The sequence below is a fragment of the Oenanthe melanoleuca genome, chromosome 9, assembly GCF_029582105.1.
Source record: "Oenanthe melanoleuca isolate GR-GAL-2019-014 chromosome 9, OMel1.0, whole genome shotgun sequence".
NCBI lineage: Eukaryota > Metazoa > Chordata > Aves > Passeriformes > Muscicapidae > Oenanthe > Oenanthe melanoleuca.
The window spans coordinates 23,570,118-23,597,378 of NC_079343.1; the positions used below are offsets into that span (position 1 = coordinate 23,570,118).

Consider the following 27,261-nt stretch of genomic DNA (forward strand, 5'->3'; position numbering starts at 1 on the left):
TTTGAAATACATCATTACGGCTCACGCTCGGAAAAAGAGCGTGGCCTAGAAATGGGTGGAAGCAGAGGGATGCTCAGCGCGCAGAGAGGATGGGGCGGCGGGGTTTGGCCGCGCAGGGCACTGCCGGCGCCCCGTGGCTGCCAGGAGCGCCGTGTCCCCGCGGCAGCACTGCCACCTGGTGCTCGGCGACACGCTCATGGTGACACGCTCACCGCGACACGCTCACGGCGACACGCTCACGGCGACACGCTGCAGCTCTGCAACAGAAGCGCAGGTGCTCTGTGCTGCAGGTGACAGGCCAATGAAACCATCTGTTTCACCGTCTCCATGTTTTTAAAAACAAAATTGCATGTGGTTTGACCAGTCAGTTGAATTTGTGACATTTTACAGTGCTAGTTTAAAAGAAAAAAATTGGAAGAACTGAAAAGAAAGAAAATTTATTTCTCTGCAAGTCAAATGCCTGCCTGTTCTTTTATTCACAAAGCTTTACTATAAGTCTTTTTAACAAGTTAAAAACAGAGTGTATTGTTTTCTGTTGAAGATTTGGACCAAGTGTGACAAATCTCGTTCCTTCCCTCCAAACTTTTTGGCGCTGCACAAACCCCCAGATATGTTGTTTTTCTGGCATTAAATTAAAGTGCCTTTCTGCTTTGCACCATGCAGCCTTTGTGCTGTGTACCTAGCAAATCCAAGTGCTAGAACTGCTTGCTGATAAATGTAAAAGTCTATAACTGACACTGGAAATACCCACTTGTTTCCACAGATCTTGCTTTGCCTTACAAATCTCAAAAATCTGGGTGCCAGAGGCAGCCAAGTCAGAACCTGACCAGAGCCTTGGAGTGGTCATCATTAAACTCCTTGGCCTTGGTCTACAGGCAATGAGAGAGAACAAATGGGTTCAGAGCTTCTTTCCACCCCTCACACGCTTCCTTCCCCTCATGCTTGGTTCTGGTCACTGCAATCCAGAACTCACTCAGAAGCAGGAGGCAGCTGCCTAAACCTAGACCTGCAGTTTTTTCACACACAAAATTTACAAGGGACGCAGGTTTTGCCCCTCTCCCATCTGTTTTAGCATAGCCATCCTATACAAAGATGAGAGAGGGGAAGCTTAGGTTCAGCACTTAAGCTGCCTGAATACAGATCCAGCAAAATCTGGGGAGCATCTCTGGATATACTGCCAAGCTGTAAGGGACACCGTTTACACAGATATATTAATACACCAGGTGTGGATATTACCACCTGCAGGGTAATGTAGGTGCACAGATTACAAAGAAAACATTAGCTAACTAGCTTGGCCTTAGCTGTACTGCTTGTTCATTTGCCTGCAAGCAAGTTGTGTTCATTTGTCTACTGCTAGATCTGTTATTCATAGCTATTTGTTTATGTTGCCTTAAGCAGTTCTGCTCTACCAGTCATGCAAGCCCAACATTTGTAACTTCTCCTATAAAATAGGAAATTAACGTAGGAAAGAGGTTGCATACAGCTTTCCACCATAGCATTAATGTCAAGCACTGTATTCCATTTTAAGGGAATAAAATGGGTTTTGCTGTACTGGCTTGCCTAGGAAAAGGAAATTTCCGTGGTTCCCTTGGTCCTACATCCTGACCCCACAACAAGAACTGAGAATATACGAGGTGCAAATCTTTTAAGTTGTTCTTTTCTTTCCCCACCTCAGGAAATAGTTCTATTCAGTATTTGTTCTTCAGATGATCTTTAAAACTTGCAGAAAATGAACAGAAAAAAACTCACAAATGCAGCTATTCCTGTCTGAATACCCACTTCTCCTACTCAGAGAAAGGTGTTGGGTATTGCTTTAGCTCACCACAGAACAAGTACTGCAGAGCCTCAGTTTAAATGAACTTGTGTTGTAAAAAGCAATGCCTTTACTGCTATCTGCTCTCTGACTGGCAAATGCATTACAAAGTGAGAATGTAGCAGTCACTCATATCTCTGCCCTATTTAAATAAATCTTTGAGGTTACCTTGCCCAACAAAATCACACTGATAGAGCCCATTACTTTTAATGCATCACTGCTTTCTCTCCTGGGTACTGTCTTCCTTCCCAGTATAGCCTGTTTATACAATAAGGCATTTCCTACCCTGGGAAATGGCCTTTGCAGTGTCATTGATCACAGCAAATAATAAGTACACACAGGATGCTGCAAAGTCTCGGTGGGCCAACACCAAGCTCTCCTCTTAGCAATTGTTCCAATAGATTTTGTTTTGAACAAGGTTTTGTAACAGCCAGAACAGCCTCCTCTGTGTCTGCAGCACAGCCCTGGGCACTGCACAGGTATAAGATTAACTCCATTTGGAAAAAAAAGACTCAAAAAGAACACTGCTAGTGTTCTACCTTGCTACTTCATGCTAGGAGAAGAAAAAGGTTTGCATGGGATAGTTGCATTTTAGAAGATTCTTCCCATTTTCTTGGTACAAAGCACTCCCAGCCAATGCCTGTTACACCAACGTGAACAGCATGAGGTGCAGCCACTTTTTGCTGGAGCTGGACCCCGGCTCAGGCACATGATGCCCACCAAAAGCAAGAGGTGCAAACGCTTCTCCTACTCACGCTGAAATCTGGGGAATCACCTCGGGCTTACAGAGGGGCTGCCAGCAGCAAGCCAACCCCCACTCACACTTCTCCTGCTGCTGCTGTGTCTGGTGCTGGCAGCCCAGTGCTGTGAGCACCTGTGTGCTCACCAGGGACTGGTGACAGCCCCAGCACCCAGCCTGCAGCTGGGCATGGCCCCATGGGCCAGTGTCACCTCAGCAGCAGGACTGCAGCACAACTCAAACCAGCCTTCCTAGCACTCATTCAGGTAGGAACCACAGCAAACAGAACTTTATCACATCTTGAACACAGGCTGGCCACGGGCTTCCCGCTCCTCCTGTCACCTTACAATACCTGAGCTGATGGTTTCTGTCCCACAGCAGGGAAAAACGTGTCCTGCAGAGCAATAAGCCCCTGGCTCATCTGTGTGTCTGCACAGCTGGAAAAACATGGGTCCAGGACAGCTTTGCTTTTTGCAACACAGTGCAGCAACCCAGGCAGGCTCTGGGGGTCCCTGGAGGTTCATGCTCTGTGCTTGTGTCCTCTGTGAGCTCATGGCAGGCTGGCACAGTGCTCCAGCTCCCCCCAGGGCTGCCTCCCCCTTGGGGAGTGGGGTACCTGGCCTGGCAGGAGCTGCCAGGCTCTTGAGGGGCTCTGACCCAGTGTTCCAGCATGGAGCAAGCACCTGTCTCACTGCCATGGTTGTTTTCCTGCGGTCCCACAGGCACCTTCGTGCAGCCAGTGAAAATTCAAAATTACTCTTAGTGAATAATTAATTGCCCTCATCTTGAATCATCTTTAATGAATGAATGAAAAGGCTAGAAACCTGCTGGGCACAAGAACATGGTTCCATGATTGGAGCACAGATGTGCATTTCTGCACGTGCTTCTTGGTAGAGATTCTGTGGCTGCAGGTTGAAATCCCTATGCATTATCTCCTCTTGGGACCAAGAAGCCTGAAAATGCTGCAGGAGAAATGTTTGTTTTCCCTTAAAATGCCATACACATCACAGACTGGGCACAGAAAATGCATTTACCTGTGGAAAAGGCATTTCTTAGATGGGTGCACAGATAACAGTCCAAAGAAAGCAAACAGGCCAAGCTTGGCAGATATATTAAGTGACTTATGTCTCAGCCCAGGTATTTGGAACTCCCTGAGCCACATGCCCATTTTAAGGGCACCCCAGGGAGAGGGGACTCTCAGCCACCCACCAGCTGCCATCCCTGCACTGGCTCTGCAAAAGAGGGTTAATCTGTTCCTGCCACCATGCAGAGTGCATGGCCCATTTATCCTGCCCAGGCTGCTGCAGCGCTGCCAGCTCTGCTGGGGATTTGGCTGCAGACTGAGAGTCCGAGGCTTAGGAGGGCTGATCAGGGGTTCCAAACCTGTGCAGCATCCTAGCAGAGGCAAGTGTTCAAACGGGAGCAATGAATTTCTTTGAATCTTTAGAATAGAAGATACTAACTTAAGCAGCAAAATCTGCCTTTAGGAGCTCATCTTCCCTGCCCAGTGCTGGGCTTGGTGGGTGAAGGCAGCAGCTCCAGAGGCTGTAGGGGCAGAGGGCAAACCCACTCCAGTTCCCACCCACATGCAGCTCCCTGCAGCCTCAGGAAGCATCGAGGGGATGCTGTGGCTCCTCATTAAACCAGGATAAGGAAGGAAAGGCCTTGGGCACAATTACCTTAATGAAGCTGGCAGCTCAGCATGCTAACAGCACCTGATGCCTGGGGTTCAGGCACAGCTGCACAAACACTACCAAAAGCACTTCCAGACCCCTGTAAAAGCATAAGCACACAGCAAAGCAAATACCTGCCTGAAAGGAGCCTGGATACCCACGCTGCAGAGCAGGTGGTGAGTTTGCCTCTTAATTAAGCATATGTTCGTGGAAAGCATCTGTGCACCCTGTGAGAAGCCTCAGTCTTTCCCTGCTTCTGCAGAAAGTGGCTGTCCCTGCCAGCAGCTGCCTCCCAGCTGGGTAATGATGTGGGTGGCATTGGCCTTAATGCCCACAGGGGGCCTGCGTGGTGCTGGCAGACACAGCACAGACAGCAGGCAGAAGGTGAATGGTATGTTTCTTTTTAAATTTCCAGCCTTCAGAAAACACCAGTGCAGGTGGTGCAGAACTGAGAACTACAGAGGAGAAAAGCACAGCGACTGTTCTGGAGAGCAGAGAGAAAAGGAACACATGTTCTGCCTGGCACACGTCTTCTGGACACGGATTTTGTTTGCGCTGCACATGGCTGCAGCTCAGGCTGGCGAGCTCAGGTAGCACTGTGACATATGGCAAGGAATGTTTTAAAGCCATGGCTGCTCCCACCGTGCTCAGCCCCGTTTTGCTGCTCCTGCACGGGCTGAGCGAGCCGTCGGCAGTGTTTGATCGACTGCCTCGCTGCAGGATTCCTGCTCTGTTATGGAAATGTACCAGGGCACGTTCAAGTTCAGTCTGCCTGTCACAGGACATTCTTCAAAACTGGCTTCATGGGCTTCTCTTTCCTGATCATCACAGGAATTCATGGCAATACTCCCCACCTGCATCTCTGCTCCTCATATTGTATGCACCTTCATTCCCTACACTGATATGCAGATATTTCACAGTGTCAGGAATAAGCAAAAAAAGCACAGAATTTTACATGAGTGATTCATTCTGATAAACACACAAAGCACTTTAACAGGTACCACAAAATTACATTAAAATGCTCTTTTCAGTTTCTTATTTTGTTTCACTCCATGAATATTACAGTACAAACAAAAACTAACAAGTAAATAAAAGCTGGAAAACATGGGCTGATATTTTAAGGCTGTGGATGCCTCCAGGTGTATCTGTCAGTCTGTATCACTAACTTTCAAGCTTGCTGAGGGTTATCATTAAAGGAAAAGGCCCACACATACATCTAAACCAGGCTGTAGTTTATAAAACTACAGATTTGTATATGTATCTCTTGCAAGCTTCGAGGACAAATAGAAACTGAAATCCAGTAAAGAAACAGTAACCCCAAAGTTAAGAATATATTACAGAGCAGAATTTGGCCATGCTTTTCTATCATGTGAAAATATCTGACATTCCCTTCAAGTGGTGGAAGCTGGGCATGTCAGGGGCTTGGCTGAAAATAGCTGGGTGCTCAAAATTTTTCTATTCTAGGGATGATCACATTAACTGGAAGAATATTAACTATAGTCCGATGTTGGAGAAGATGAAACTGGCAGTCCAAGACAGGAGTAATCCTGGTGTTTCTTACGGAATATAAATTTACCTGAAAAGTCCCATGGAGTACAGGTTGAGATGGAACGAACCTAACTGAAGGTATATTTGAACTATTGGCAGGCACATATAACTATGATCTATTTATTTTGAATGACAAAAATAGCAGGGAAAAAAATCAAAATGCTTGAACTGCAGAATAATTTATACCAGCACACTGGCTGCTCTGGGTATGTGCTTATGTGACAAACATACCAACACTGTTACTGCTGCTGGACCTAGCTAGATTAAAGAAAATATGCAAACCTCTGCTCTGCAAATCCCCAGATTCACTACAAACATCCTAAAGGAATAAAAAAGACTACTACTACCACAACAAAGGCAGAGGTACCAGTCCAGTGATTGCTAATGCACACTCCAAGAGGCAGCATCATTGAGAGATGTTGCTCACAGGAGGTGACTCACCCAAGGAGGGGACAGAGGAGGGGCAGAGCCCTAAGCTGGAGCTCCAAGCTCTGCAGTGTGAGTGACTTGTCAGGTCTGAGTGTCTGAGACTCAAAGGAGGCTGTCATTGCTGACCTGTGATCACCCAAAGCAGCATAATGCAACAAGACTTAAACAGAGAGAGCTGCAACCACCACAACTGATGGGGCAATAGCAAAGTCTCTCTTGTAACCAGGAGGGGGCCAAGGCTCTCAGGTAGCCCTCAGGCAGCAAATGTGCCTTGCTCTCCCCTAAGGAAACCACTCAGGTTCAGGGGAGTTCCTAGCACCACAGCACCATCCCAGGTCTTTATCTCTTCTCCCATTATCAGCCCCTTATCAGTGGTCCAAAGGACTTGAGACACTTGCCAAGAGTTGTAGGTCTGGCATCCTGCTCCTGGGATACTGACAAACCTCTCCTCTGTTCTGTGTGCTATTCAAAGGACTGGACCACACAACAGATATACTGCACTCCTGTCTTTCCAAAACACATCCCACTCCTGCCCAAGCTGGGGAGGCCTTTCTGCTAATGTTACCAGGCTTATGACACAGCAGAGAGAGCTCACCCCAGGCACTACAGGCAGTGGAAACACATGAACAAACATATGCACACTCACCTGCCTTTCATTTCCTGACAAAGTGCAATTTGTAAAGCACCACTTTTCATACATCCTCAAACATCTAGGGAAAGACTTTTTCCATCATTGAAAATGCACCCACATTTTGACAGAGGAGAATTTGATGTAAAAAATACCCCATGGAAAGATCTTTCTTTTTTCAGTAGAAATGTCACCTTCTCACCAACAGACCAAGATGTTGATAATTTTTTTTTCTTTATGTTGTCATGGGGAAAACTAAACCCAAATCTTAATGTTGTCTTCTCCCAGCTCTCCCTGCTGCATCACACACTAGGGCAGCAGCTTCTAAAGAACTTTTTGAACCTTTGGGAGCAAAGCCAGATAGCATCCCCCATGCCCTGCAGACTGCTGGGCTCAAATTATTTAGTGGATTATCTCTTTACGATTAAAGGATTTTGGCTCATGCTCAGAGATGTTACAGTCCTTCCCATGAGGGGTCCTGTTTACTAAGCTACATCAGCAATTGATGCAAGTGTAAATGCTTGGAGAAAGAGAGACTAGACACTAATTTGGGTTTGGTCCAGTATGCTCCTATGAAAAGCTGCCAGGCCATGGTGGGTTTGGGCATAGGTTGGCCACAAAATAAAAGAGAAGCACTCATGGACTTGTTTTTTACCTCATCAATGCATTTGTTTCCTGAATTATATGAAAACAAACAAAACAAAAAAAGTGTCATGTCCAGAAGGGATATAAGAAATAATTGCTTGCAACAAAGTCATACTATTGATGAGTATTTTGTGTTGGAAGGGACCCATAGGAATCATTGAATCAAGTCCTCAGGGACCTTCGGGTAGAAGCAAAGGAAAAAAACATATATTTGTACTTCTGATACATCTTTTCTTAACTCAGCAGCTGTTCTCCAGAAATATTTATCCTACAACTCTAGCTCCTCTGGAAGAATATAATAAAACACTATGTAATGAATTCACTTTAAACTAAAATTAAACAACACACTGCATCTACCCAGCTCACCAGCAGAACTTTGAAGCCCTCCCTCACAAAACCTGGCCGAGGTGGGAACAGCTGCTGCCCACTATCCTCTCAGGCTTGTCACAGCCCAGGGGTTTTCTTTGCAAGGCACAGGTCATGTGGGCAGGAGGAAGAGGACTCTCACACTCCAGAGCACCCATCTTCCTGGCTAACACTTTTCCAGCCCTAATGGGATGGGGATTCATAGCACTGCATGCCCTGAGCTTAAAAATAACCAGGAAGTGGTTAGGAAGATTTATGCCTTTCAGCAAATATCTTGCTTCCTCCCAGCCTGTGTACGAGCGATCTCCTGACACAGCACAGAAACATGTTTATTTTAGGAACAGAGTGTCGTCACCCTTTTCACAAGGGCCGTCCTAAACCTGATCAGGTGCCTTTGCTCCACCATTTGTCTCAAATGCCAGGCTGATCATGCAGCCCCAGTGGCCAGAAAGCTCCAGGCTGCCAGCCTGGCCAGGTCTGCACTGTTGGGTGTAGGTTGGGGTTTTGCTGGGATAACTGCACTACAGGGTAAGTGCAGAGACAGCTAAGTGACCTTGGTTTGCTTCACCATCCAGCCAAATGACGCTACTTGTGAGAGCCTCCACCTGGCATTTTGCATTTGTAACCAGTTTGTCCTTCCAGGGGCCAGACAGGGTTCCATTTAAGATTCAGGCTGTGTGCTGGTGAGCACTCTGAACGCACGAGAACTTCCATTTCCAATGGAAAATGAAAATGCCTGAGTCACCAGTTTATCAGCTGCTGAATAAGAACAAATTTATTTTTTTCATGCCTATAATTATGTGTTTGGAAGGGGCTGGAGCAGCTCTCAGAATGAGGAGGGAAGATGCTTGAGCGAGCTGTGGTAATGGAGAAGGACTTTGGTTGGACAGAGCAGAGAGAAGAGCAGTGCTAGGGCCAGCAAAAACTGATGGGCCCTAGATAAACATGTTCTGCATTTTCCTTTCCAAAGTTCTCCCTCACAGCACAATAAATGTTTGTGCTTTGGGAAGGATCACAAAGACTGGGCAGGAAAAAACCAAAGATTTTGACTGGCTTGCAGGACTTTTTGGAAAGGATACTATATTCCTTTAATTAAATTAGTCTCAACCCAGGCCAGGAGCAAGCAAATACAAAGAAGAACCACCTTCCCCACTTAAATTCATTAACTTTCCAGCATTTCCTAGCTAGCAGACAGGCCAGGATTGACATATTTAATGCCTCATCTCTAGAAATTTTTTCTTCTCAACAAGGAAATAGAGCACAGAAAAAAAGAACAAAATACACTGCCAGCATCATTCCTGATGTTGTATCTGGGTGTTTGTTCTTGGCAGTTCAGTGCCTGCCACATAGCACGACCCCTCCACCAGGCAGATGTCAATACTGGGAAAATTGAGTTTACTCTTAATGAAAGGCCACAGCCAATAAGCAATCAGGCAGTATGTGCTCTCCATCCCATCATTAATGACCCAGGGGATATTTATCTTCTATACACTGCCATGGCCCTCCCATCTCTGCAGCTGCAGGTCTGAGTCACACCCCAGACTGGAAGGTACACCTAATCTTTAGATCTGACTTAGTTGTACCTCAGGATGGAGAACATTTCAGGAGCAATGTACACGATGCAAATGTCACCAGCAGTGGGGCGGTGCCCCATTGCTTCAAACCCTGGTATGTGTGAGTAGCTGCCAACAGCAGCAATTCCACCCATTTCCCTCCTGCCTCAGGCTACACCTTTCTTGCAGATCCCCTCCTGACAACAGCAGCACTTGTGTAGCCATATGATGACTCAGGTAAGGCTGGTTTGATTAAAAACAATTAATATTTTTAAATACCAATAATAAGAATGGGTTAGTCTTCCACTGGCTTAATCCCCAGCACCAGCTAGGAATAAGAGTACTGCCCCCAGAGGTTGGGCTCAAGAGCTCATTCCCTTCCTCTTACCCTGCAGTGAAGCCACTGAGGAACCTTGATACCTTGACACCGTGCTCCTACAAAAAGGAATCCAAGTCAGCTCAAAGATGTCTTGAGCTGTCATGCCCTTCAAATCACTAACTTGAACCAGTTTTCTCAGCTTTCCTGAAGGGAATACTCTAGAGACTCATCCATCTTACCTTTTAAATTCATCACGTTTAAAACAAAGCAAAATAAACAATTCCACCTTGTCACCAATAAATGTCCCCTGCGAGCACAGGTTTCCTCAGGAGGGAGTAAAAGACCTGACAGATGAGAGCTGTAATCCTTTGTGCACACCTGCAAACTACTTAAATATTACTATGGCCATGTAAGAGAGTTGCTGGTGAGATCTGACTCTCTAAATTGTAAGATCAACAACTTAGATGAAAGAATCTCTTTTAGGTTGTGTCAAGTGGGCTTGAGAAGGAAGCAGAAGGGAATAATCATTCTCAGCCTTTTAACAAACACCTGAAAGTAGAGAGGTAAGAGATGAAAGAATATCAATAAACATATTACCAAATTAAAATTCCATGGGTAATACTTAGACATCATAGAAGCTGGCACCTTAAGGAGGAAAGAGAAAACACAGATGAGAAAAAGACAGAAGTCTCCAGCAGTCTGTTCTCAGATGGCCATTTCCAGTGGCAATCATGCTAATTGCACACACAAATTAGGCAAACGATCACGAATGTGTTTTTCAAAATCAAGCCCCATTTATGTTAGTCTTACAAGAGTTTCCAATCAACAGTTTTCAATTGCAAATACAGAACAGTTTAGTCATCAAAAAGCAAAAGGATGAAGAATGTACTGAAGTCGAAAGGAAAACAATTTCTTCCCTCTCTTTCCCACATTTCTGTAACCAATTCCTTCTGAACATTTAAAAGAGCATTTTCTATTGACACAAGACATAAAAATACTTTGGTTTAATGAGCTCTGCTCATCTCAAAATTATAGAGATAAAAATGTAAATGTACAATACAGTATTTCAAGTAGCTTTGAAGAGGTTATTAGCAAAGTATGAACCTGACTATCAATCATCAGACTTACTGACTGATACTAATATTCTTCATGGGAAGAATGGTAATGTAAATAATTGTTTCAAAGCATAATATGCCCCTTCATCATTAAAATCACTTAGATGTTATAATTCACCTAGTTTGAGCAATGAAAATACAATCAGCTTTCTTTCTCTGAATAAGCACAGTTTTAGCAAATCACTTAAGCACGGGCTTAAAATTAACTAGCTGATTGAGGTCACAGCCCACTTTGCCTATGCGTTAGCACACTGCTGCAGGTAATATAGAGAGGATAAGCAAACCTCAAACAACAGTGAAAAAACCTTTTTCCTCTGAAATCTACCTTTTGAGATACCACCATTAACCTTTAGTGTGCAGAAGCCATTAATTCTGAGTCCTTTAGAGAGCCCTCTGTGCTATTGCTGATTCAGCATTAGAAACCTGCACTGAGCAAGGCTTGCTTTGGAGGAATGGAAGGACAGGGCACTTGTTATCCTGTCACTGACCTATTCCAGCTGCTGGCTGGCACTTGTTAATGCTGCAGGCCTTGGCTTACCAGGTCATACTTAACCCTTAGAAAGAAATTGCCTTCATCTGTTTCTCTTAATGGGCAGCCAGCATATTCTCCCTGGCAAGCTGCAGTCCTACTGAACATTAAATACTTTAACATGAGAAATTTGTAATGCCTGTGCTTTTAATGGGAGCTTACTGAATGGCTGGGAGTCTCAAATGCCTCTTAAAGTACAAATGAGGAATTTCAACTGTACTCCAAAATTCTCCTTATGTGTCTTCTCTTATATACCTAAAATCCTATCCTCTTTCCCCAGTTCCAGTGTACAGACAGAGTAATATTAAACAGCTTTGAGATTTATAATCCTTCAGTTGTCCACACAGGTCCTGGGTTAGTCCCACAGGTACTTTGCAAAGAAGGCAGCATTGTCTCCACACTACAGACAAGCAATAAGGCAGAGGAAAGTGTGGTTGCACCCAAGGTGGAGTATGTGCAGCCTAAATGTCAGACTGAGCAACTCTCCCTGGCTTCCCCTACACTTGGTAGAGATCTTGTCAATGCAATCAATGGGGTTTAAGCTGCAGCTCATCTCACCATGCAGATGTATACCAGAACAGGAGCTGGACTTCCATGGTCCTTATGGGTCTCTTCCAACTTGGGACATTCTATGAAAGGAGCTCAGTTACACACCAGGTATCCTGGTTTCTCTCCTCTGGATATGAGGGGCATTTGACATTAGAGTCACACCAGCTTCCCCACTCTTGCTCTGGTCCATGGGCAGCCAGCTGCCAGCATAGCTCATCAGGCAGAGCTCAAAGCATCCAAAAGCTGCAATTGTGTCTCAAGGTGATCCTCCACGCTTCGTCACACACAGAGTTTCCGGCATAGCCATCCTTACCTCCTGATGCAGCTAAATGCCTCACTGAGGCTGTGTCCACCCACAGCCTGAGATGCCACTTTAATCACAAGCTTGTAGGGACTGACAGCTACAGAACTCATCATTTGGCCAGAACAGCCTACTCAGCCTGCTTTCCTTTCTGTACCCCACATGACAACTGCTGTCTCTCCAGCTGGATTGACCCACTGGTTTTGAGCCCCTGGGCATAAAGAAAAGCAATGCCTTACTTGAGGCAAGTGTGTGCTGTTGTGCTCCTCTCATTGCAACAAGCATTTACGAGAACTGTGAGAGACAGCTTAGCAAAATTATGCTTGTGGTCTCTGCAATCACAAGTAGATGGGGTCTGTTATTCACTATCTTGTTCAGTACTGGTCTCTGGAAAGTATCAACCCAAGCTAGCAGGAATCAAGTTCAAAAAAAGGAAAACAGAGGCTTCTTCACATAACAGGTCTGGGGAAATCCTTTCCACAGGATACTATGATGCTAAAAATGTATGTGAACTCAAGGGGAGACTGGTCAAGTACACAGAAGAGAAATCCACTGAGAATTCTTAGGTCTTAGAACCATGTCTGACTCAGATAATTTTCTAAGCTGAAAATAGCTAGCAGCTGGGAGAGCATTTGGGGGACAGATCATATTTTCTTAGATTTTCCCAACTGTTTGATGTGGATGGAGGAAGGCTGTTGGGCTAGATGGACACTTTATTCTTCTGTTAATTGATGCTACTTCCCTGTATCTTTCTATTGGTGACTTTTTCAGAGGTTTCCTTCATTTTTTTCCAAATAACTCTTTCCAGGCTACACTAAATCCAGTGAAGAGTTGTCTCTATAAACAACACCACTGTGGATAAAGCAGAGATGAAGTGGGGAGTAAGACATATTGATGCTTAGTCTCAAAGCTTAACGAGCAATTATAGAAGTGCTAAAACAGACAACTGTCCTCTGGCAGTTAGTGGGGCAACATGTGCTCGCTGAGTAACAAGCACATCATTCCTCCAACGTTTAATCCAGCAGCATTTTACCAGCTAAATGAACAACAGTCCCATAAATAATAGAGATTCAATGCCTTTCTCTCCTCCCCAAAGCTGTGCTGTCCTCCCCTTCAACAGACCAGGAGCAAAGAAGCAGCAGTGAAAATCTAGTGAGTCTGAGACGTGGAGTGAGTCTGGAGCTCACACGAGTGAGCAAGGGGACAGGAGAGAAAGAGAAGTGGTGCCTTTGGGCAGAGTGAGCAGGATTTACTAGTCCTTTGCTCCTGCTCTGGTGGGAATTAGACCTGTAACTGTCCTCCCAGCACACTTCAGGGCTCTGCATTTCTCTCTCTGCACCCTGCCATTCCCTTGTCAAAGCTCGACTTTCTTATAGAAACCCTTTTCTTCAGTGGCCATGCACATAAGCAATGAACTCTTCTCACTGAGTAGACACAGCCTTATGCCAGGACAGCCCTTTGCACAGTCCCCAAGAGGCACCCAAGGCCATTTCACAAAGCAGTGGGCCTGTCTGGATCTTTCTGCCAGTTTGGTGTTGTTTTTTTCTCACTACTAACAAAGGAAAGCCTCTGGTTTGGATATTTTTATATTTAGCAGACCATCATTTAGAAAGTGTATTTTCTGACCTTCTCTGGGAGGTGGGAGCATCCCTTGCCAAACAGCATGTTAGACAGAGAAGTATCAACCCCAAGGGCACAAGCTGTGGATGAGTAGGAGAGAAGCTCTCATGGGAGCACTCTCAGCAAGACCCACCACCTGCCAGAAACACCAAACAAGTGCGAAACTCATTCACTAAAGTGTTTCCTCAGGAAAGGACTTGCTCCCATTTAATTGCCCTCCTTATTCATGCTTCAGACACTATATGAAGAAATTTGATTGTTCTAATTCTAACTTTTCTAACCTCAAAAACAAAGCCCCAAACCAACCCTAAAACACAGTCCCAGTGCCTTCTCAGCCAAGGGGCAGAGAACGAGCTACAGGGCAGAAACAGATCTCCAGCAAGATATTTTAAGATGTGTGTCAGCCATTTAGCAGGGAAGGTGGGGCAGGGAAAGTGCATTTCATTGCTGAGCAGCCTGCAAACATCTGGGAGCATGATTTATATTCCCACAACTGCCTCTTCAGGTTAAGGGTGAGCACAGTAAAGGATTCATCTCAGAAACTCCAGCAAACGCAGAAATGGAGGAAAAAGCAAACCAGGTTTCTTTGTCTAATCCATTAGATGTAAATTACAGTTATTAGAGAGGAACACCCAAGCACAACCACAAGACATTAAGCCATATGTGAATATTTATATACTTATTTGTCTGATCAACCAACTGAATATTTACAAAGATTATACCCTGCTTGCACTGAGCATAAATACCTGGTGAAATCAGCCTTTCAAAAACAACACCTAAGAGTCCTCCAGCCTCACAAATACACCACCCAGGATGCTACTTCTAAACTGAAGCAGCAGGGAAGGAAGGGGCCTGGGCACACAGAACTGAGAGCAAGGGGAGCACCACACACTGGGATGTAGGAAGGTGTCCTAGTTTGTCAGGGTCTGAGCTTGAATTTCACTGCTGCAATCCAACACAGGCTCATGTGCCCCTCTCCCCACCACCAAAAAGCCACAGAAGAGGATCAGCAATGGCAACACTAAGTCACAGGAACACAGAAAAGTAGTGGCAGCACAGTTGGCTGTCCAGTCCCACCAGTAGTAGAATCATTATTTTCTTTGATTTGGTTTTCATATCACATTACAGCAAAAGAGGAAATTCAGAACTTGAGAAGGAACTTGCAGCATGGAGGATGTTGCAATACTATTCCAGTGCTCATCTGTAGACACAACAACAACACAGAGAGGCTTGAGCATTGTAGAGTGTCATGGACACTTGTGACCCTTGTGTTTTCCAGTTTGAATGCTCTATGCAGGTGCTTCCAGCTCCATCCTCAGCCCCATAAGGAAGATTGCTTTGCCCATCCCTCCCTCCAGACACACTTTGGATCCTCCCAGCAGACTCCCCCACCCTAAAAATCAATAAAGCAGAGGAGGGAACACCAGATTGGGAACTCCTGTCCACAAAGCAAGCACAGCATATTTAACTACTTTTTTTAAGCCAGTTTCACTAGAAGTTCCCCTTTCTCCATTCCTCTTTTTCAGTGCTCTCAGCTCCTTATTCCACTCCCATGCTCATGTAGGCCTCCCACTCTGTCCATGTCTTTTCCACCCACTGTATGTTAAAGTTTTGAATTTTAATCACTTCTATATGCCCACACACATGCATTTTGCTACTCTGGACCTTTCCTCTGCAGGACCCAGCACTTCCTCTGCTCCCACCCACAGTCCCTGCAGGTACACTTGCACAGTCCACAGCACATCAAAGAAGTCTGTTTGAGAAGACAATCTGAAACAAGGGCTAGAAGCTGGGAATAAACTGACTGTCACAATCCCAGCACAGGGCAGAAGCTGTTGTTCTCTCAACACCTTGTCCTATCTCCCCAAGGAGCAGCAACCCCAGCAGTGGACATCAGGTGTAGGACCCTGGGGATCAGGCCAGTGCACTCCTCAGATCACAGAGTCCTGACCTACAGCAAATAGATGTCCCAGCTCATCCCTCACACAGCTGTGGCTTCACAAAAACACTTGCTGAGAAACCAGCAAGGCAAATAGAAGAAGGTATAGCAGAAGCTCCCCACCTCAGCTCTTCCAGAGCCAAACAATGACTTCAGTCAAGTTGTCTCATCCTACTGTACTTACTGTTGCTCCCCCATCCCCTTGGCAGCACAAAGCAAACAGATTAGGACCAAGCAATGACTGCTGGGCCATGCACAAGTGAGTTTTCAAGTGAACAAATGGCTGTAAGAGCACATTAAAAGCAGGAAAAGAACACTAATAAGGAAACAATTATTTCTTTTTTTCTTTTTTTAACAGATTTTTTATCCTATTCTTTCCTCTTATCTGGAACAAACAAAGCTTGGAGGAAATAAATACAATTCCAGAGATAATCCATGCTTTGGATCCTGGAAGCATTTGGTACCAACTTCTGGAAAACAAAACAATGATAATGACTCACGCTGGGCCTGGGGGTGGCTCATCACAAATTTAGCAGCAGCTTCCATGCTCCCAGCTGAGATTGGCTTTGCTGGGTTGTTTTCACAGATCCCCAGGACTGCAATTTAGCACATGCAAATCGGCCCAGCAGCCAATTGCAGCCACCATGCTAGAAAGGCATAAACATGCCATTTAGAAAAATGCTTTGCCATACAAAACATGATTACCTCCTTCCATGCCGTTTCAGGCTATGGGAGGAAACACTATTTTTATTATTAAACATTACACATCTCTTTTCCTCCAAGGGGAAGAAGAATTATTTAAAGGCCTATTAAGCAAACATTTATTCACACAACTGAAAGCTTTGCCCACTACCATTGCATCTGAGGAGGTGATCAACCCCTGTACTGGGGGCCACAGCTCAGTTTCTGTGTCCAGTTTTGGACTCCTTACTTCAAGAAAAACAGAGATGGCTCCATCCAGCTCCAGAACACAGCTGGGGAAGAGTCTAGAAAACAGCTCCTATGAGGAGGGGCTGAGGGAGCTGGGAGTGTTTAACCTGGAGAAAGGGAGAATCAGAGGGGATCTCACTGCTCTCTTCAACTTCCTGACAAAAGGCTGTAGCAAGGTCAGGGTCAGTCTCTAAGCAACAAGGGACAGGACAAGAGGAAATGGACTCAAATTGCATCAGGGGAACTTCAGATTGTATATTAGTAAAAAATTCTTCACTGAAAGAGTTGCTAAGCATTAGAAAATGTTGCCCAGGGAAGCAGTGGAGTAGCCATCCCTTGAGGTATTTCAGACATGCAGATGTGGCATTTAGTGGTGGATTTGGCAGTGCTGGGTTAACAGTTGAACTGTTAACTTAGAGATCTTTTGATAAACTTAGAGATCTTTTACAACTGAAAAAATTCTATATTCTACAAGAAATCTCATCTAGTTTTCAGACCATGCTGAACTTTTGATGATATATGTACAACCTGGACTAAAAAATTTAAAACTAGCATCAGTTTGGTAAAAAATTAAACAGGTTACTCCGGAAAGCAGCAGAAAGGGCTGTGGGAAGACAAGTGGCTTTGTTTTGAGATGAAGTTCAGTGAGCCAAAAGTAGATCACTCTCACAAACAAAGCAGGAAGATTTTGATTTCTTTAATGAACAGCTTTCATTAAAGCTTTTCATTTTTCCAATGGGCTTTCCATCTGGGAACTGCTGGCTGTGAAATACCTCCAGAGGGATCTGCTAGAAGCAGAAAACAAGCCTACTGTCAGTGCTCTGTGGACAGGGAAAACAAGAAAAATATTAGGGGTGATATATACCACTCATCTAAAACAATGGTTCTGGCTGGGACTGGGTGCATGCATAGAGTTAAATATGCACTCAGATGGTTCAGTGAGCTGAGACCTGTGTCCAGAAATACTCCTTGGTCTTCGATGGACGGACCTAACGACAGTCACACAGCTCATAAGCTGAAAGCATCTGCTCTGAAAGTCATCTTTAAATGTCTGCCTTTGATCTCAGATTCTTTTGTTACTCTTCAAATGGAAAAACAGCAACAGAATTTTATACACACAGTCATTCAGGAAAACCAATGGAAAAGCAGAAAAATTATTTCATTATATTTTATTATATTTTCATTATATTGTTAGTTAAGATTTTTTATATATCTTTCTGTTTATAATGCATCATAATTGTACATGGTGTTTAACCTCAGATAAACTCTTATTCTTTTCTTGGCTGAGATTGGGAAGTGAAGAAAGTTTAGCTTTATTCCTTTACAAAACCATGCATACCTTCAGGTGCAAAGTGCCATAAACCAGCCAACCTCTGCTTCAGAGAACTGTTTGTCATCCTGATTGCAGGCACTTAAGAAAATTCAAACGACTCTTATTTTGCTTGTATTTGCTCATTCACAGAAAATAGAACACTTTCCAAATATGATTCAATATCAGTGATGCTCTGGCAGGACCCAGACAAGTGCCAATATTCAGAAGACTGAGTGAAGATCCAACAATTCCAGATGTCCAGCTCTGTAACCTCAGACATCCAGCTGACAGCTCTGCATTGCTAAGCCACTTCACACCCAGGGTGTTTCTGGACCTGCATTTCTTTCAAAGATTTATGAAATACTTTATTGCAAACTGAAAAATAAAATCCTGCATAATATCAAAGACTTTGCATAACTACACAGAACTGGCAGCAAGCGCTCAAAAAAGTTGTATGCATATAACTAAGTTCATTATCATTTACATCTCTGGAATTTTTGTATGATAGAAACCAAGTAATTTCACTAAATAAAAATGCTAAAAAATTCATCATTTCTAGCTGAGTCAGAACAGATTTTTTTGCAAAGACACACAAGCACTATGGGCTGCCAGGAGAGATGCCTAGCCAGTATCTGCATGAGAGGGTAACTTCAGAATAAAGGAAAGTGTGGATTTAAAATGCTATAGCTATTCTTGAATAATACCCCAGAGGAGTGCTCCTGTTATAATAAAAAAGATTTTTCAGAGTTTTGTTTAATTCATTTCCCAGGTGAATTAAACTAAATCAGACAAAGGTATTCTTCCCAGTAGCATATGAGTGTCAACAATAGGTATTATCCCAGAACAGCACAGGTACTTAACTTCCACTGGTCAGCAGGTGTTACTTTTCCAAAAACACAAAGCAGGAAGAGAGAACCTGAACAAAGTATGTGCCATAACAGTGGCAGAGAATGGCAGGCAGGACACCTGGTGTGGGAAGGAAAATGTACAGATGACCCCCAGTCAGATGCCAGTGCTTCTCAGCCTTGACCCACACTCTGAGCTGCAACACATCAAAGTCTTCCTGTGCTCCCTGAACTCAGCAAGGAACTGCAGGTTTCACTAGCTGTACACAGAGCTGTTGCTTCCAGTAATTTGAAGCTGAACTGTTCATTATTTGCTGTACACTGTAACTTGCTATCTACTTGAATAAAAAGCAGTGGGAAAATTTTCAAGAACTAGTGTATGTAAACAAAATGTAGATGGATACATAGGTGACGGCACAAGCAAACAAAGGAGTGCCTGTTCCACTCGTAAGCCAAATGCTATTCTTGAATATGCAGTTGTACCTCCTATGTGTATGACTCCATTTGCATCTGCAGATGTCTTGCATGTGCAGACACATTATGACAGCACCCCAAAAAGTCTCAGGGAAATGCAAAGATGTATATGGGCAGCAACAGACTGGCTAACGGCAGAGGCACAACCTGACACCCTACCCTAGGCAGAATGCTTGTTCCTGTTGCCCCAAATATCAAACTTAGTGCTGTGATGCCTGGAGAAATATGAAGATCTACTGTGCCAGACATCATTTTAATTTGCCATAAAGCCAGCATCAATCAGTATATTTCCAGGAGCATCTCCAAATTTCACCAGTGTGAGACTCCTATGGAAGCCAAGTTCAGGATTTATTTTCAATATGAGCTTAATTTGTACCGAAGGCATCAATTTGCAAAATAGGGATTTAAACAGAGAAGTACTCTTATGAATGTTTGAGAATAGATCAGTCTCTAGATACAACCAAACCTCTACTACTGAAAATAAAGCTGAAAATGCACTGCTGCTGAATGCTGTTGCTGGTTGATGTGAGAAGTATCTGTGGTTTTAGCAATGATGCATCCCACAGGAGAGTCTGTACAGGAGCCAAGGGAAGGACAAGCATGAGATAGAACCACTCATGGGGCCAAGTAAGAAATCCTTATGGAAGAAGACTGAAACACACTCACTAGCAGAAATCTCCATGCTAGTATTATGCAGTCTATGGGTACTGGGCTTTTTACATCAAAGTGGCTGCAAATCAGGTACAGGTCACCCAAAATAGTTTTTCACAACTCTTTTCACAGCTACAACAACAATGTAGTCGTTATTTAATGTTTACCTCAAACTTAATCGGGTAGTCACTATCTGTTTCATAATTTTGGCTAGGAAGCCAAAAGCAAAAAAAAAAAAAAAAAAAAAAAAAAAAAATCTGGAGCAAAGGGGGAAAAGAGTGTTAGCAGAGAAAATAAATCAAAGGAAAAAACACTTAACAAAATTAACTGTGGTTGCACCATCACAACAGGAAATATCTCTGTGTATGCAAGATAACAAGATAATAAGATAACAAGTGAAGCACCTGAAAGATGATACAGGATGCTGCTGTGCTAAAATACTTGTAAAGAAATAGAAAAAGGGATAAATCTCTTACTCTGCATTGTTATGAATTACTTGCACTTTTGTGGTGGCTTGGAGACCCAATAAGCCCCTTTTGCAAGGTGCTGTTCAAACAACCACAGCCTGCCCACAAGACAAGGTCTGCACAACTTAGAAGTGGAGCATAAGAAAACAACAGGCTAGAGTTAGCTGAAGTAAAGAGGTGAGAGGTCTTCACATAACAACAAAAATATCTTGCTAATATTTTTGCTAACGTCACAATAGAGCTGTACAGTACTTTACAATTACCTCCAATATTTCACTGTTTCTCTTGGAAGCATCATGCATTAGCTTCTGTCAGAATCAGGAGTGGTCTAAGGCTCTGAGTCAGCACAGCACACAAATATGAATCTGACTTTAAACGTATGCTTACATCCTTATGAGTTGTTTGCATTAAAGAAGCCATGGATATGAGGAAGGAGAAAGGCTTGGTCAGTCTGTCAGAATAACTTCAGATCAGAGGATCGAGGACATGTGAGTAGTTCACAACACTCTGTGCCACTGCTGTTGCGGTCCATGTTTCCACAGTCCTTCTACTCCCACAATTTTACAATCCTTTTGCTGGTTTACATTTCTCACTGGTTTGGCCCCACAGTGCCACACTGGGCACAGTACTACACCTTTAGGGTTGTTGCCAGAGTATACATCTTCTCCTGGGGCATGCTCACCTTTTGGAGAAGTAGTGAGGAGATTTATCCTCCAGCAGGCCCACTCCACAGTTATAGGTGGAAGCTTTTGTTTTTATTGAGCATTTTTCAAGAACATAAACTCCAACCTTAATGGAAAATGAAAAAACGCAGCCAAGAAGAGGGAATGTACTTTACATCCTGATTCAAAGCAACAGACCCAATCTGGAGTAGTCAGGCTCATGGTGGCACGGGGCTAAAACCTGGAAAATAAGCTCAGCTGGAGATAACAATAGGAGATCATTCCCATAGACTGTATCCTTACAGCATACCATCAGGAAATACAAAGACTATGCAATAGTCAGTCATCCATCAGAATGGAGGAGGTAAGAAAAGATTCAGGCACCACATATACATCAAGCACACTTCAGCACAGGATCCACCTGTAAAGCCAAACCAGCTCAGCCAGGAAACTGTTAGGACACTATCATTGACTTCTAGTTCACTAAAGTTACAGCCTAGCATCCCCCATGGCCGGAGCACCACTCCACTTGCACCAGTAGCTTATTGTTCTCTTTACTGCTGCAGGTTTCCAAAAGACACAAAACAAACATTCACACATAACACTACAGTGAAAACTCCATTACAGCTTTTCATTGAAAAAAGACTAGTGTGTGTAGTGCTTCCATGTGCAGCCATAATTTATTCTACTTATTTATCATATTGTTCTTCAAAGCAGGACAGAACATGCTTTGAAGGGAGTCCAGCGCTCTCTCCCAAATGTTCCCCTATTGCCATGAGCATGTCACAGACAGAAACTTTCACACAGAGTATCATGGGAGGGAAGAGGCTACTGAGGCATAAACGGGTGGCATTAACCAGTAACAGCTTTTCCTTAGTAAGGCCATAAGGGAATCCAGGCTACCTCAGCAACAGTGTTCCCTTAAGAACAGCCATTCTCTTCAAGAGAACACTGAGCACTGGAACTGGTAGGCATGGACATTTTTCTCTTCTAGGACCAAGATCTCACAAAGAAAACCAATACAAGCATTAGGAAATAATACTCTAAAATACACATCCTCATAAGCATCAAATTAGTAGCTTCTACAGATCTTAATAATAACAATAACAGGATAACAGTAATAAAAGGATTTAATCCCATAGCTATTTCCCCAGTGTTCTAGAGAGGGAAAGTCAGATTCATGGAAGAAACACAGAAGAAATTGTAGAAACACCACTTTAAAAGCTTCAACAAGATCATCCTAAAACTCAGGGGTAGTACTACAACAAACCAAGACACTCATGTACTTATTCCCATCTTCAAAAAGTGTTTAGGGGAAGTGTCTAGGATCACGAATGTCATTCAGGACTTCATCCCACTGCGTTTCCTCCCCATCCTAGTGAAATGCTCTCTCTCCAACAGGCTAGAAGCTGAGAGAGAAGTTAGGAGCCTCCTCAGCCCCACCTCCCATCAGAAGAAGACAGGGATTTATCTTTACTTCTAACTACATCCCCATTCAAAAACACACTCCATACCCTCCACCAGAAAACCACTGTGACATTACTACTACCAGAATCACAAAGTACAGAGAGCTCTTACAGTAGGGCCAACCCTAGAGTTGTGTGGGACCATTGGCACCCTGGGGAAGGTTATACCCATATTGGCCAGGTGGTAACAGAAGGCACAGTTGGGGGTTCCAGATGGGAGGAGAAATACAGGGGTCCTGTACAAAGAAAAAAAGACCTGAGTGGGCTGCAGGTGGGATGGGGAATAATAATGAGGATCACGTGTGAGGTAGGAATCTCTGTGAGGACAAAGGACACGTGTGGGGATTCCATGTGGGTGGGAGCTCCAGGCGGGATTAAGCAGAGGGTAGGGTGCGGTAGAGTAGAGGGGGGCCGGGCTGGGAATTCAGCAGCTGGGGATCCGGTCCCGGGGATGCGCGGCGGGGTCAGCACCGCGGACAGCGCTCACCCGCCGGTCAGCACCGCGGACAGCGCTCACCCGCCGGTCAGCACCGCGGACAGCGCTCACCCGCCGGTCAGCACCGCGGACAGCGCTCACCCGCCGGTCAGCACCGCGGACAGCGCTCACCCGCCGGTCAGCACCGCGGACAGCGCTCACCCGCCGGTCAGCACCGCGGACAGCGCTCACCCGCCGGTCAGCACCGCGGACAGCGCTCACCCGCTGCCACCTGCGCGCGGCGCCGGCGAGGCGGAGGCCGGCGAGGAAAAGGGGCCAGCCCGGGCCGAGCGGCGCCGGGCGGGGAGGCGAGGGCGGCGGGGACAAGGACGCGAGCTCCCCACCTGGGCTGTGGCTGGATCTCAGGCGCCTTCCACAGAGACACTGCAGCATATGCGAGCCTTTCTCCAGGAGAAGCCTGAGAATCCTCATGGATTTCACTTTGTGGCGCCCTCCCGCTCCTCGAAAAGGGACCGGCCCCGGAGCGGCCGGCTCTCAGCTGCGGGGCGCCGGGCCCCCTCGCCGCCAAACTTCCCGGCCCATCGCCGCGGCCCCGCCGCGCCCGGGGGAGGGAGGGGGACCCCGCCGCCACTTCTCGGGAGTTGTCCGCCGGCGGAGGGCCGGCCGTGCCGGGAAGCGGGGCGGGCTGGTTGGAAGGACGTCAAGCCCTAGAAACACGCGCGGCCGGCTCCAGCCCTGCCCCCTGCCGGCACAGCCCCCGCCGGGGCGGGCAGCGCCAGCGCCGCCGGGACCCCCCCCGCCGCTTTCCTTTCCCTTCGCTCCGCTCCTCCGGCGGGGCCCTGCCGCTTTCCTTTCCCCCGCCCCGCCCCGCTCCTCCGGCGGGGCCCCGCCGCTTTCCTTTCCCCCCGCTCCGCTCCTCCGGCGGGGCTCCGCCGCTTTGGCCCCCTCTCCGCTCCGCTCCTCCGCCGTGGCCCCGCCGCTTTCCCCCCGCCGCCGGGGCCCGGGCCCGCCGCGCTCAAGTTCTGCGAGTCGCGATGGGCAGGGAGGGAAGGAGGGAGGAGACAGCCCCGCCGCCGGGCAGGGTCGGTGCCCGCGGGTGCCCCAGCGACAGGAGGCACCACGGACGGGGGGGACACCGAGCGCGGCCCCTCCGGGGCTCCTGGGCGCTAGAACCGGGACCGGGAAGAAGAGACACCTCTGGTGTTAGAGCACCGGTGGGCGAGGGGGCCCAGATAGGGGTGCTCCTTTATGAACACGCTGTAAACGGGGGAGCCTCCGTCTTCCCACCTACCCCAAAGCACCGGCTTCCTGCAAAGGGCGCTCCATTGACACTCCAGGTACCTTCTTTTCTACCCATTTTTAAACTATCACTGTTCCAGCGCTGCAGACTCAAGTCTCAGTGTTGGCGCTGCACAAAGAAAGGTAAGGCACACATCTCACGTGCAAGGATGGTTAGGGAAAGATGCTCTCCTTAGAACTGTCTCCAATTCATGAAATTATACAAAACCCACAATACAAGGCTGGAAAGCACAGGAGCAAGCACAGATAAACTCCTTTGACAAAATAGTACTATCATATACAAAAGCTGTTCAAAAGAAGTCCTTCAACTGAGTAAACTCTAATAGCGCACTAAAAAACAGCTCCCTCTGGGACAAACAGGAACCCAGCAGAAGGGTGAATTTCTAGCTGAATTACCTTGTGCTCAAGCAAGGTTACCTACTCACATACCACCTGTCAAAACCTTCTCTGCCTTTTTTCTCCCAATACCTGGAAGAAGTGACCAGGTGTCTCTGACCAGCTCATGAGATGGACATTTTTCCAGAGACTGCACTCTAGGATGTAGCAGGCTTCTGGCCAGTGCTTCAGTGGGATGCAAGAGCGGGGCTACAGACTTAGATATTAATATCTAAATCAGAGTATTAAGGCACATAAACCAGGCATAACAAAAGAAATGCTGTTTAGGTGTGAGAATCTATCAAGCATGTGTGGCAAAACTAATATTTTTGAGAACATCTGGAGTTTTTCACACTCTCAATAAATACTCTGCAGTTCCAGTTTTACTCTTGAATAGAAAAGAAAAAAAAAGTTAAAATGCTAAATGTTTCATGAAATGGTAGCTCTTATTTTCTTATTTTTAGAGTCAACTCTACTTCACATGCTAAAAAACAGCACTTAGCTAGAAGCAAAGCCAGTAGCTACAGTTCAGGACTGGAAGAATGGATGTTAGAAGGATGGAAGATATTCCTGACTAATCCCTAGGATTCAGGCTAAAATCAGTTTTTGTTGTCCATTGTGACTTAGGCTGGAAAATCATCGCTTTGTCTTAAGTTATAAGCTATTTTAGACAGGACCTTGCACATGCACCAAGTTACAGCAAAAAGCTGAATGAAACTGCCCTTCCCCATGGCCCCAGTTACCAGGATCATTGCTCCATCACACTCCTCAGCACTCCCTGCTCCACAGCAGTCATGAAAGACTATGTCAGGGCAGATACCAAACTGAGACCACAGCTGTTGCCTCTTTCCTTCACCCAGAGTTGTCCTTCAACCCTCTGCTACACCTGACCATCAGAGAGCAAGTCTGCAGCCCTGCTGGAACAAGGCCAGATGTAGTTTGCACAGTGAAATCTTAAAACAGAACTGGTGGATCTCCAATACTTCGGTAATGGCACAAAAAATAAGTTCTCCTTCTGCAAACACTTCAGCAGTGTGTTTGAGATGAGAACATCTCTGATCTGGCTGATCAAGGACAGTACAGTGAGATGCAAAGTCAAGGTGCCCTCCTTGTTTAGCCAACATGGAGCTGTAAATGAGGAACTCTCATTTAGAGATGCCAGGACTGAAGTGCAGCACTAGGTTTGAGGGAAGAGTTGCACTTAGATGTTATACATATCAAGCTAGCAGGGAATTGACAGATTTATCCCATGAACATGCAAGGGCAAGTGTTTTGAACACAATACAGATGTTTGTAAGAAAAAAAATTGAAAATGCAACAGGTAGCTGAATTTTGAGACCTCTGTTCATTAAGCTAATACAGTTGTTCCTGGAAAATCTACTCAACCCATAAAACCACTAATAAAATAATCCCCATTTCTTTGGGTGTTTCCATCCCCTTGCAGGAAGTCTGATAATCCAGCCTTTGTGGGGCACACTCTAAGGGGTCAGTTCCTGACTCACATTAGAGAAAGGGGGGCAGACTCAAATGAGTGAAAAGGATGATTATAACCTGACATTTCCAAAGAAGGACCATAAGGACTGCAACAAGCACGTGCTCTTTCAAACTGAGTAGGTTTAAGTAAGTTTAGACAGCAAAATGGAAGCATAAAAATGGTAAAGGAAGAATTGTGATACCTATGACTCAAGTGTTTACATGCCACAAAATACTCATGTACCCAATGAGGTAAATCTTAGCCCAGTAAACAAAGCTTAAAGAATTTGAAAAGATAAATGGAGCTGACATAAATTGAGACATTGCTAGATGTGTTAACTCATTTTAATCTGAAACCAAGGTAAACCAAAATAAAATTTATTTCAGTGCAGAGGGACCGCATGTACCCGAACAATACTTCAGTGGGACACAGTGGTGCATAAATCTCACTGTGGCTCCATTGATGAGCTCACACTGCTAAATAATAATGCAAATAACATCTCAAAAATTACCATGAAAATGGTACAGATATTTAAATTTTTAGCCACTGGTAAACAGTGATAGAACACAGGTACTAGAAATTATAGTGGCCTTGAATAAAAGCAGGGATTGCATTTGCTGGAACACAGAGAAAGCTGTGAAAGCCTCACTGAGGTCAGAAGACATTTACAGGGAACACAGTGTCATGTGTGTTTCTCCCTTATTAAATTAAAATGCCATTGGCCTTCTGAAACACTGAACAGAAACGAGAATATGTTTAGGATTATGGAATTTAAATTAATACCTTCTACCATAAAGAGGAATGTACTGTGCTCTGATCAGAGAAAAATAAGGTGATTTAGCCGACAAGGCTCTTTGCTAGGTATTAAATTAGTGCAATGTGTTTGAGTTCACCAGTTACAAAAGCCAAAAAAAAAAGAAAATCTACAAAAGCTCCAAGAAGAGACTAGCCAGGGAAGGTAATTTCTTTGCATTCATATAAAGGCAGTAATAATCTTTCAAAGTGCTGTGTCTGTGCTGTTCTGTTTTCACCCATACTGACTGAGAGTTCTTTGAATATTGTGATGGGTACACAGAGAAGCAGCTTGTGCAGGTGTGTTATTTC

The 27,261-nt window shown here is 45.2% G+C and overlaps 1 protein-coding gene across 2 annotated transcripts in view; it reads right to left on the reverse strand.

Moving 5' to 3' along the window:
- Positions 1 to 27,261, reverse strand: part of FGF12 (fibroblast growth factor 12) — a 216,001-nt gene that overhangs the window by 113,614 nt on the left and 75,126 nt on the right. Inside the window, exon 1 of one of the 2 annotated variants that reach the window (XM_056498945.1) lies at positions 23,393 to 23,667. The exons of the other annotated variant lie outside the window; for it this stretch is intronic. Within the exon in view, the coding sequence (XP_056354920.1) occupies positions 23,393 to 23,480 (88 nt within the window). The 5' untranslated portion in view covers positions 23,481 to 23,667. Of the gene's footprint in view, positions 1 to 23,392; positions 23,668 to 27,261 lie in introns of those variants that run through there. 2 annotated transcript variants of the gene reach the window in all.